Raw genomic sequence first — 12,867 nt, forward strand, 5'->3', positions numbered from 1 at the left:
ACGTTTTCAACCCCTCAAATTGGATGTTACCCGATAAGAGAAAATACGTGTCAAATCTCTTTCCGAGAACTATGTCTCATGTAAGTTTCATTAAAATCGACGTGCGCCGGTTGGAAAGGCTCCCTTGTAAGTTCGATTTTCGGCGAGCCTCGGCTCGAAGAGTATCGCCGGTAATTCGAATCGACTGCGCACGCGAGTTCCAGTTCCATATATTTATCCAGCAACATTAAACACTGCTATCGAGATGGACGCGCGAGGCTCGGGCGTTCACGTGCAAACGCAATAATTAGCGGGAAACGGCTAATTTATGCGACGCGACGTCTGTTTATCATTCCATCTTTCCGATCGACCGGCGACGGAAACTTTTATTGCGCAACCGCGGTCCATCGGGACGATCGCGCGAAAGCTTCTGCGAAGATCCGCCGGCGCGGAAATCAGATTCGAGTATAAATTTCCGAACGCTCGCCGACGGCGCGACGCCATTTTGCTTGTAACCCTAAACAATCGCGGCTTCAAAGCAACCCGGAGATTCTGCCAACAGTTTCGGGCGGCGCGATTTATGCGGGCGATGATTACGATAGGATGTTTCTGAGAATTGCTCGCTGGTTTGTCAATTAATTAGTTCATCCGACTCGGGTCGATTTATTTAACAGCTCAGGAATTCTGGGGGACTCGAACGATCCTTTGATTGAAGTTATTCGCGAGCGTTCTGACGTGGTTTTTCAAATGTAAGGGAAATTTGAAATTTTTATTTTGAAACGTAAGTCAGAAGTTAGTTCCTTCAGAAGTTAGTCTAAATTCAGTATTTAATACACGCACCGACACTTTATTATATTTATTCTTAACGTAACCAGTCAAATAACTGTTTACAAAATACAAACAAATTATAAGATTCTTCTCAGTAGTGGCAGAAACGAAGGGAAACATAAAAATGAAAAAATTAATTAATCGGACAATGTAGGAATTGATATCAAGTGAAATGAATGAACAGAAACGCAGAATATCAAGCAAACGAAAACCGGTCATTTAACCGGTCGCGGTACATTTAGTGGTAATGTACTGAAATCTACATACCAAAATAAGCAAGACAATTAAGCATATGACACGAGTCTCTGCAAACACTGTAGAGAACAGTTTAATAGACTAATTTCGTGATTAAACGCCGACGCAACGAACGTCGCGACTGACCTACCACAAGCGTGCTCGGCGAACGATTCCCATGCCGATCGTTCGATCCCGATCCGCGAAATTCCGCGAGCATCGATCGCGGATCAATGGTTACCGATAGCGTGCGCGAGCCTCTGACTCGCATACTTATCTGCTGAACCGTGCAGGAGAAATAGAAGACCGCCGCTCGCCTATTTATAAATAGACGTGACGAGCACCTGCCGCCGGCACATTCGCAATTGCCGCCATTGAGTTTTTCTCCTCGGCCGCACGAAAGTGGCCGACCGATCACCGGCGAATTAGAAAAATCCATCGATCGCAGGATAAGGCGGACGTGGAAGACCTGCACGTTCGACCGCAAGTCAATGACTTCGTACAGTTTTATGAATGAAACTTGTTTTCGTCCGTTACTAAGGTGGACTGCGAGCACGAGAGTTGGCGTTGCGAAATCTGTTATTGTTTACCATCGTCAGATTGTTACGCAACGCAACTAAATGGAAGAACGTTGGCCAACATTGTTGAAATGTTGAAACGTTTCAGGTGAATCACAGTTGTCCGCGATTTCTTTTCGATTGGGACGGATTCCAGTTTCCGAGTGAATTATGGAACAACCTGTAGCTCGAACACGATTATTCTTTTACGTCTGTTTGGATAAATTGGGCATCTGTCGTTAGTTTGTCGATGTTCGAATGGTACTTTGAGTACGTAGAAAATGTGAATTCTCGCAGGCAGCTTCTTTTGAAGCGTCCTGTAGATCGGAGAAAGTTAAGCAACGAGGATCACTGGTATTAGGTCGATTTCTATAGAACGCGTACTTGTTTTTTTTATCGATAAACCGTTCTAATTCTGATATGTGTTCAATAAAGAGATTAGTACAGAATTAGGGTAATCTTTGATATCCGCTATACAGAGGTTGTAGATTAATGACGGTCGGTTTTAATTTGGAATTCTTCTTATCCGAGCGTTATAACAGAAGAAGATATTAGTAACAATTGGAGCACGGATATATTGTTTATCGGCGACCGAAGATACTGAAACGGGAATGAGTAGGCGTGCCTCATCTTCGATTGCTGGAAAACATAGAGACGCGACGGTGGCTCGAAATTTAAAGTGAATCACGCGAACACAACCTCGCCGGGAAGATAATTGAGTCGCGAGGCAATCATGGAACAGTCCGCCCGAACGGTTCCGCTGGTTTATTTACTACTTGCTGCTATCAGATTGAAATTTGCATTACGCAACGATTACATATCGATACGCGTCGACGTTTCGCGGAATGGTGTTGCTGATAATGTACCGACTAATCCTCGCACCGTTCTACAAACGATATCAGAGCCGACTATTTTTATCTTGTAAACATTGTGTGTCTCTGAACTGTTTCAAACTAGTTTCTTCTTCAACTTTGGACAGTTGCCCTATGGAAAACATAAAATACGTGCTTCTACACCCACGCTGCGCGCCAGTACAGAAAATAATGCAAAATGGAGATCTCAAAACTCGAAACTTGTTCGAAATCTTCCATTGTTAACGACTTTGAGAAATTAAAACCATAATGAAACTTCTTCTTTAGAGTTTTGAGATTTCCCTTTTACATTATTTTCCCTATTTATGCATACTGCGAATGTAGAACTACTAATTTCTTTAATTATTCGCGGTGCGATGACATTTTTTATCGAAGAGTCTATCTTGACAGAATTTTGCTTCCTGAATCGTAGCGCACAATCGAGTTACGTTAGGTTAGTTACGACAGCGCGTCTCCAAATATTTGCGCAGCCATGTTTTGTGTTTCTCGTTCTCCAAGATTTCATCTGCGCACAAACAACGTCCTTGGGATGATTAAGTCCGCGTGGGAGACCCGTTCGATTTTCCCGTAGAAAACTCTCTCCGTTCTCCCGAGATCCTATAGGAAACGATTGGCCTTCGTTGAACGCTCTGAAAATGAAATGTCCCCGGTAACTCGGCTCCGACGCGGTATTACCAGTAATTGCGAGACAATAAAGTATCAATTGATATCGGAATTCGAGAGATATAAGAATTGTCGGGAGATCGATATACTTGGCGAGTAGATTGTTCGGTGAAAAAGTAGCGAAGCTGCAAAGTGATTTTGAAATTATTATTCTTTCAACACACGCGACCCGTACGGACGCAATTAAATGGTATTTGGTCTATATTCAATTATAGAGAATATTCGCCTCTCGTTATGCTGCTGACAAGCCGAAGACAAAGAAATTGCGGTCGAACGTAATATTTTATGGACCATTGAACCTTCGCAAATACCGGAGCACTCAAACATTAGAGGTACCGCTGCTCATTTAGCCTTGAGCTCGAAACTGATTTTATCAACGTTGTAGTTGCCATGATACAAGTTCACAGTGTTTCCCACACTTACAACACAATTGCAATTCGCTGAACCGGGTTACAGCTCTCGTATACGCCTACTTGTTTAACCTTAGAAAGACTGAACAGCTCGCGGTACGTAACCAATTCAATACTCTTTTTCCAGTAACAATGTCATCATTAAACGAACAGTGGTTTTTCAATGTCAATCTCGAATGCTCGAGTATTTATAAGGAGAGGAGCCCTCTCGAAAAGTAGAACACCTTTTATGAAGAAAATTTGTTCCTGCGAGCCAAAGTGGCGTCTCCACTCTTCAAACTCATAAATTTTAAATTCAAGTTCCCTCGAAACCCACGATTACCACTCCGAAAACCCATTATCGGCAATTTTTCCCGGGTCATCAACCTCCAGCAGTCTCACCCCGAAACTCTCTATTCCTCGCGAAACTCAACCAGCTCCGAAACTTCCACATTCATCAACCAGCACCAGTGCCACCTGAAAACTCTCGATTCCTCGGCAAACCCGTCCAACTCGTAAATCTGCAAGTTCATCAACCTCCAGCAGTCTCACCCCTAAACTCCCCATTCCTCGGCGAACCCAGCAGACTCGAAAACCTCGAGATTCATCAACCAGCATCGATCCCAGCCGAAAACAGTGGATTCCCGAAGGAAGCCATTCAACCCTGAAATCCGGAATCTCCTCCAGCATCCGCAGTGATCGAACCGACGTATCTCGAAGCCGGAGACAGTCGTAGGCGGTCGCGTTTTCAAACGGTTCGCGGGCGAAGTGACATTTAACCGGTCGGAGGAGAAGGACGCAGGATAAAGGCATCGATCGGGGCCGGTGTGTTCCCATCAGGAAGGTTGGATTGGCCGGAGAGCAGAGCGAGAGGGAGAGAGCGAAACGATAGAGAGTGGGCGGCGGGGAGGGAGCGACGGACGGGCAGAGAAGCCGGTGGCTAGACGACGGGCGGCATGTAAAGCGTCTCGGGTGGCGCACGGGTTTCGCCTCGTCACGGCGGTCGTGCTCGTCGTCGACGGGTTCCCTTGGTCCTCCTCCGGCGTCGTAGTCCTCGTCGTGCAATGCGGATCGCGGATAAGGAGAACGCTCGACCGCCGGGGGGTACGGGCGGGGCACGGGGGGTACCGCATGGCGGGGAACGAGGTGGGGACCCGGCGAGAGGTCGGGAAGAGAGGCACCAATATCGAACCGGCGGCCGTGGTGCGCGGCCGGAGTGCATTCCGTGAGCGGTAGACGTGTATCGCACACACTCGCGGACGGACGATATGCGTTGACGTCGCTCGATTAGTACACTGGACACTGTCCGCGGCTAGAGTCGCCTAGAGAGGATCGACGAGGCCGTGCCATCAGCGTGAACCGAGTTCTCCCAGCCGTTCGTTCGAGCCCTTTGGGAAAACGTGCAGTTGGAAGCGCACCGGCGAGTCAGCGCGCAGCCGATGTGCATGGTGGCGGCGGCGGCGACGGCGGTGGTGGTGGTGCGCGTAGGGTGTGGTGTGCGGAGAACAGGTGTCCACGAGCGCAGCAGCTCGGCCGTGAAACGAGTCGGGGCCGGAAACGTCCGGGAGCGGTGCGTGCGCCGGCATGAATTTCGGCAGAAGCCGCGGAGGCTAGAGAGACACCGTCTGACCGTGGGCAGGAGGTCGCGGGGGTGCCAGTGATGTCGACTCCGCCGAAGACCGGAAGCTCCGCCGGTAACCGGGCGAGCCCTGCCAGTCCGCGGATGCCACGTGGTGGCAGCTTCCAGGACAAGATCAGCTTCTTCGAGCAGGTCTGGTCCAGCGGACGGTCCGGCAGCCCGGAGGACCTGTACCAGGAGATCGATGGGAGGCGGCACGGCCAGTTCAGGTCGCCGACCAACCCTAAGACCTCTGCCCGAACCGGCGACTCGTCCTTCGAGGAGAGCTTCGAGAGGCTGGTCGAGGAGGGCGAGCTGAACGGGGCGAAGGTGGTCAAGTTCGAGAAGATCACCGTCAAGAAGAGCGTCAGGGAGATCGCCGGCACCGGTGCCTCCCATCAGCATAGAGGATTGACCGAGGCTAGCAGGACACCTAGCGATGAACACGCCCTCGAGGACTCCGCTTATCAGAGCCACAGCCACGGAGTGGCTAGCCACGGGAGCAAATCCAGTTCGGTCACTTCGTTCACGAGGTTCCCGTCGGAGGAGAGCCTGTCGCAGAGGAGGGGCAGCAGCCCCCAGCAGCATCTCGGACCGGACGATCGAACGTCGGCCGAGTGGCGTGCCGAGTATCGGAGCTACGGCTTCCATAACGCCTCGAGGATCGAATACGTGCGCAGCAAGAGCGAGTACGATGCACACATCGCCGCGTTTAAAGGTATTTCTTCTGCGTGGGTTCGCTTGGATGGATCAGTCCTCTTTCTCTCCTTTTTCTCTTTTTCTCTTTTACTCTTTTTCTCTGTCTGCCTCCCCACCCTCCTCTCTTTCTCTCTCTCTCTGCCTCCCTCTTCCCCCCCCCCCTCTCTCTCTCTGGAGCGGTCGCTTTACGGGAGGGGTGGAAATTGGCACTGAACCTTAGGGTGTGTTTGAACTCGAGGACTCGCGGTGGGAAATGATTTTTAGGTTCGTTAGACGTGGTAAGCAGCGAATTTGTTTATTCCGTTTTTCTCTCGCGTTTGACGAGAGAGAGATCTCGAGGATCTTACTTCGAGAAATGACACTTTGTAGGTTTCGGGGTGGGACGTTCGTCGGGACTGCAGAGCGATTTTGTCTATTTTCTGTTTGCGCTCGAAGAATATTAAGATGGAAAGAGTTCGAGCATTCGTCAGGATGTACTTGAACTTGATTGTTCATTGTAATAGGAGAGTGAACTGCCTTCAGGGGAAAGAGGATTTGAAGAATGAAAGGGTATAGGATGAATGTCGATGTTAAGATGAATTAATGATAGGAGGATGTCATTGTGGAAGGTGACACGCAGAGACCGGCGAGACATTCATTAATGTCATCGCAACTGATGCACGCTATTTAAATTTACACCGACTATTATCAAATTTACGTAACTGTGCGTTCCTCGGTTGCGCCAAGTATGAATACTCATCGCGGTTAATGTGTCATTAGTTGCGTTTTCGCATTGTCCTCCTATCTGGAATTCTACCGAGCGTTCTTTCCGCGGTATCTAAAAACCGCATCAATACTTGAAACTATACCAAGATAGGAGTACAATATATGTATATAGATATCGCAGAAATGCTGTATCGATTCACATTGCGGTCCAGAAGCTTCTAGGCTAGACTGGATTAAGCGATGGAGGATCGTAGAAAACGTTTCCATGGTTTTCACGAAGAGGAACGATCTAATCTTCTAATGGATTCAAATTTTCAAGAAATTCGTATATAGTATTATATGATTCAATTATATAAACTCATCGATTTATCGGACTCGTGAAATTCATTCCGTTAGTCTACGCTTTTCGGCCATACTTAGTCCTTTGACTATAGTTGACGCCCAAAGGCGCTTGAAAAATTTCGTTTCGGTATATTATTGACAATTACAGCAAAGCTCGTATAGATTTGACATAAGTGAATTCTAATTCAACAATTGCTCGTTAGTCAGATATTCTATAAATGTAATTATCTCAGATGACTTTAATTCAATTCAATTCATTGTTTTCACGGTTTCAATACGCTTCCTTCGAGATACGCGTTAACGGAAAATTCTGGCGTAGCCGAAGGGTTCGTTTTCAATTACAGACGGATCAAGATGCAACGATTCCTCGCATGCTCGACTGGGCCCGCTCGATCGGCCCCCGTGGCCGAAGAACGCGATGCATAACATCCTTCATCGGCATCAGACAGCGATCATCGATCGTTCACCGTGGAAATTAAAATAAAATTACGCGGTGACCTAGATTCGTGCCGCGACACACGGAGGCAATTCATTACTCATCCGTCTGAAAGGACGAGCCCGACACGTTCCTGCTCTTTTCAACGGCGACCAACGGTGACCGTGAACCACCATTAAAAACATCGATCGCGGGACCGGCGTTCATTATTTACATTTCCGATCTCTAGAGCCGGCCTTTCGAGCGATCGTTCTGTTTCGAACATCGAAACTTATCGCTCGTCGCGTTCGGTAACGCGTTTGCTCTCGATCGCACGGGGTAGCTTCATTTTTCGATGATGAACGCTTCGACTAAATGTATTTTGCAATCGAAACTAAGCAATTTCTTCAATTTGCTTGTTTAAACGAGTGTAGCTTGCTTTGTCTATTCGAAAGTATAATGTCATTATACATTGTCCACTCTGGAAAGTACAATTTTTGAAAATGATCTTCAAATAATCACGCTTTTTTCCATTGTACTTTCATCTGTGAATTGAAATACGAATTTACATAAATGCATCGTTGAAACGGACTCGTAGTCCAGCGTTTCAGGGAACTGAACTTGCACCAGTTTCGAAAACACGGTCAGTTAGTCCGATGAACAAGATAATTCGCCAGGGGGAACCGTGAGCGTCCAGACATCACAACGCGTTTAATTCGGCCCAATTATCCCACTTTCCAGCGACCACGTTTCCGTCCACTTTCGTCCGTTGTTTCACACGATTTCGAATCACGCTGCCATCTTTCTGACTCCACCGTGCCGTTTTTCTCCGTAGGGTTCAGGCCAGGCGACGCGGCCGTAGAACCTGCCAGTTTTTTTCGCGATCGATAGTTATTCGCCTCCGTTAAGCACCGTATTAGCAATTCTCACGTGCGACTTTTCTCGGTCGCGGCTATCGCGTCGCTCGAAAATATCGTAACGAACTCGGCGGTTATTTTTCTCTTCTCGCGACGTGATCAGCAGAAATCCCCACCGGATTAGATAAGGAACGAGCGACGTAACCTCGTTGATTCTTGCGCGTACCGTTTATTGAAACGTAAAAAGACGAGAGATTAAAAAACCAAAAAATGTCAAGGACCGCCCAATCTCTCACGAATAAAGCTTGACCCCTCGCTTTATCGTTTTTTATCAGCCATCGTGTACGAGTTGTTTCACTGCTAATCATTTAGAGGATTAACAGCGAATTACTTGAAAATATCATACCAATTACGATAACCATGATCCACGGGGAAACAACGGAAACAACTACAATCTATTTCAACCTAATTTCGTGGAAGCTGATATATTCGATCGAATGACTCTTCGACGATGACACTAATATAATATCAATACCAAATCAAATCTCTAAATGAAATTCCAGCGCAAGAGGTTACGTTCGTACAAGTCGTCGTGCACCATTATGCGACAGGTTCGAAAAGCGATTCGTTAGATATTATTGTTCGTGATAACCGTTCGTGATGGACAGGTATCAATGTTTAATTCACGACCTACAAACATGTCACTCACACGTGGGTGACGTGGCACTGGTATTAAGGGATGAATATATCCACCGGCTGCCCCTCGGCAATTGCAAGGGGATGAAGTCGGCGAAACGAGCAACGGCGCCGTGCCACGTGGTCTGTCTTGCGCTTTGATTGATTACGTTAATTTGCGGTTCACGTTCGATAATCGTGTTGCCCACGCTCGACCGTGCTTCACGTGGGACAAACCGGAAACCTCGATCGGGAATGCGGCCTTCGGTGTTCCATGGCCGCCGGTGTCGCGCACAGCAGATTTTTTGTCTTTTATTTCAATCGATATCATCTCTTTCGAATTGTCGCACTTGCCGGATCGAGCCAGGCACGCGGTTATTCGATATAATCGGGGGATCAGGTTTCTTGGGAAATTAAACGAACGACTTCCATGCCGAGGCCGATGAAGCTGTTTAATGTATCGACAGTTTAATCGGTCGTGCACACGTTGACGAGCAGTTTCGATACATTGGATTAGGTATCGCGTGTTACGGTCCCAGTCGCGCGTTTACCTTTTTATTAGCTCGTTCCTGAAATTCGTCCCGTCGTTTCTTTATTTGACCGGTTACATCTGTCGGAACCGTCAAAGAACTTTATCTTTTGAACTGTAACGGAGCAATAAAACTGCGCCGAATGGCTGCAGCGATAGCGGACGAGATATCTGGGACTGTGCACCGAAATAAACATTTCTTTTTACTTCGGCAACCTTCCGTAGGAGTTCGAGGAACTTTGAAATTGTTCTAACCCACATTTCGTGTCATAATCGTACTCGCGTTAATTATATCGTTCATAAGAGATTTGATAGGCCGATTGCCAGTGATATTTTTAGGTAGCTGCTCTGTCGACATTGTTTCTTCGAATACTTCTCGTTCGAAATAATACATCAGCGGATATCTCCCTCTAATTTGAGGACTAATCCACTGTTTCCTTAATGTCATAAAAATACACTCGAATCGGAGCGACGACCAATCTCTTAAGACATACAATTCAATCGGATTGCTTGACTGAAACGCTGCACAGAATAATTCCGAATAGTACGAAGACGCGAATTACTGTTGTTCGCCTGCGAGACAAGGGAAACATAGTTGAAACGCCGATACGAGTATCGCTGCGAAAATAACTGTGACCAGGAGACGTTGCGATATTGAATTAGCTTGAATCGGAGCACAAGTAACTCGTTCTACGAGATAACGCCGCGAAGGATCGATCGTGTCGATCATAAATCCAGTCGGATTAACATGGAAACGCTGCAGCGCCGATGGAAATCAATTCTCGGTCGCAAACGGTGTGCCACACCCAGCCCAGAAACAACAGCGAGAAGCCTGCGTATTGCAACTAGACGCGCATTAGCGTCGCGAGTGAATCATATAAGAAAAGTTCGTCCTCGTGTTGGCCAACCCGGCGAGTTTCATTGGTCGAAAAGTTAGGATTTCGCCACGAATACCCGGCGGGTCGTTGCTTCGCTGAAATTGGCGTCATACACGCTGAAGATCGTCTTACGTGTTCCTCAGCTTAGTCATTAGGCTCGTCGCGGCACGACATGGCCGCCGTCGACACCGCGACCGTCACAATTGCCGCAATCAAATTGAAATTCAAATGGTAGCAATTCAGTTACGGGACCGGGAGAAACGTCCGCCTCTTCGCCGCTCGTCTGCCTTCCGTATCGATCATCGGGACACCGTAATCCAATCTCGATGATTCGAACGAGATGACCGTTGTAACAGTTCCTGTTTCAATTAGAGTTTCCCTTCTCGGCAGGAGATATCGGTTGGGATCGATTCTTTTGGATATTGCAACTTGAAACTCGAGAGAACTGCGGAGGATTTGAAAGTGTAGCGCGCAATGTGGATTTTAGTTGAATAACGTTATTTATCGATCATTCGCCTATGGAAACATGATTCTTGCACCTGATATTTGCACTATTTCATTCGCTTCCCTTTGCTAGTCTGAATTTTCTAACCTTCGGTGCTTTTAGTTCTACTAGAAGTAATCGACTGCTAACTAATATGTATGGTGAATTTATGTCGTTTCAAATATAGGTGTTAATATAATCTCGATGTAACTGTTTCAAAAGACTTCGCGACGTTACGTAATTTAAGAAGTTCGAACAGCAAGAATCAAGCATCGCTACGTGTACCGTGCATATTGCAAATAAATACGGTTCCACCAATGAGACGATTAAGAATCTCGAAAGCCATTAACTCGGGGACCGCGTTAAACGAAAAGAAAGTCAGCGGAGAACGGTTTAATATGTTTATAACGGTCGACAGATGCGACGGAAACGGGAACAGGGTCAAACGAGAGCCGTCCGAAAAGTTGAAGCAACTTCGCGATCGGTAACAAGGGAAAGGAGTCGAGCGAGGCAGTCATGAAAGCTGAGCTTTGCCGCGAATTAAAAGTTCGCCCGGGATCGCAGCAAAGTTGCGCCGAATTTGACGAGCCACCGATTTCAATTTTGGCACAAGTTCCCGTTCCCGCAGAAGCGCGCGGCCGCGCCGCCGCGCGTACGCAAATGATTACTCAATGACGGGGAACCGGGGCAACGAACCGTTCATCTATTCCCCGCGAATAAATAAAATGAAGCCTGTTAGCCTCTGGATAACGAGCAGCGACGTACGAACGGGACGTCTGTGCCCCACGTCGCTGGTCACTCGATACGCCGACCGCAAAAGCGTTTTATAATTCTTCATATCGGACCTGCGAGCTCGTCCGTTCTCAGATTCTATGATTTCACACGTTGATAATCAACGGAAGATATTACGTTGCGCGTCAGACCCGTTAGAAAAACGAGGAAACGGAATTCGGCTTGAACGGACGAAATTGTGGCCGCCATTTTGCCGCACGTTTGGGACTCGATCGTTCGTTTCTTCTATTTCGCTGAATGTTGAATGTACCTACAAACGATCGATTAATTTTCTCGGTTAAGCATCGCAGAGGTTCCATTTGTTTATTTGACAAAGTGATTCCGTGTTTTTCGATTTCTCTAGGACACTGATAAAGATTGCGATAGAATCTTGCTCTTGTTTCGATTTGAAATTCAAATTTGAACTACTGACCTATCACGGTACGATGCAATTGAATGTTCAAACCTTCGGCAAACGTAGCTGAATTATATATCAATTACTTAATATAAAGAAAGAAAACTACACGCTGATCTCTTGCTGCTCGAGTAATTAAATCCTCTCTCTACAATTTAGCCTTCCAAATACGAAGATTTCGTTCCTTCGAAATGTCAATGTTCGTTCGTAAAGCGTTAAGGTTCCAAGTAAATCTCATTTGAACTTACAATAGAAAATACTGGATTTATCGGCTATTGTTAGATCACTATTGCCACGACTGTGTATTTTATTGCGTGAGAATAGTCTGTAAAAGGTCGCTAACGACGAGTATCCGTCGAACGAAAATAACAGAACGCAGTTCGGTTTAATTAGGGACGTGGAACGAAACGAAATCCTCGGACAGATAAGACGAACAACGACTGCGTTAAAGACAGACTGGAGGCGGGAGTGAGGTCAAGGTCACCGGTGGACGCCGGTTATTAAATCGTTGCGTCACCGGTGGCCGGCGCGCGAGAGCTGACTTCGAATTTCGTTAATTCCGCGCGCGGCCTCGCGGCGAACGATGCTTTACAATGTTCCGTTGAAATGTACAGGTGTCGTTCGGCCGGCGGCGCGTTCTAAAAAAAGTATTACATCAGCGCTAATCTTGACCAGCGCCGATAAACGATCTCTGGGAACGCGACGCGAATTAATTCGCGCGCCGTTTCGCCCGTCCGTTCGACGCAGACGCAACGAGATTTACATTCGGCTAGTTGAGAAACGGCTTGCAACCGTGCGAGCAAATTTTCCATACAACACGTAGCTTTTTCGTCGATTCTTGAATATCATTGATTAATTACGTTGGAAGCGGCGATAGTTCAGCAGTTAAGAAAGATGTTCTGAGCACAGCAAACGCTTGCTCGTTTGTTAAATAGAGAAACTCTGTGCGTGAAAATG

At 47.0% G+C, this 12,867-nt stretch overlaps 1 protein-coding gene across 3 annotated transcripts in view; it reads left to right on the forward strand.

Moving 5' to 3' along the window:
• The first annotated feature begins 4,646 nt into the window (after window positions 1-4,646).
• Window positions 4,647-12,867, forward strand: part of Msp300 (Muscle-specific protein 300 kDa) — a 96,853-nt gene continuing 88,632 nt past the window's right edge. For 2 of the 3 annotated variants that reach the window (XM_076364804.1, XM_076364805.1), the window contains exon 1: window positions 4,681-5,858. In XM_076364804.1, the coding sequence (XP_076220919.1) occupies window positions 5,183-5,858 (676 nt within the window). In that variant the 5' untranslated portion in view covers window positions 4,681-5,182. Of the gene's footprint in view, window positions 5,859-12,867 lie in introns of all 3 variants that reach the window. The other variant, XM_076364806.1, reaches the window with a different exon arrangement.

This window comes from Nomia melanderi, chromosome 2 (assembly GCF_051020985.1).
Source record: "Nomia melanderi isolate GNS246 chromosome 2, iyNomMela1, whole genome shotgun sequence".
Taxonomy (NCBI): domain Eukaryota; kingdom Metazoa; phylum Arthropoda; class Insecta; order Hymenoptera; family Halictidae; genus Nomia; species Nomia melanderi.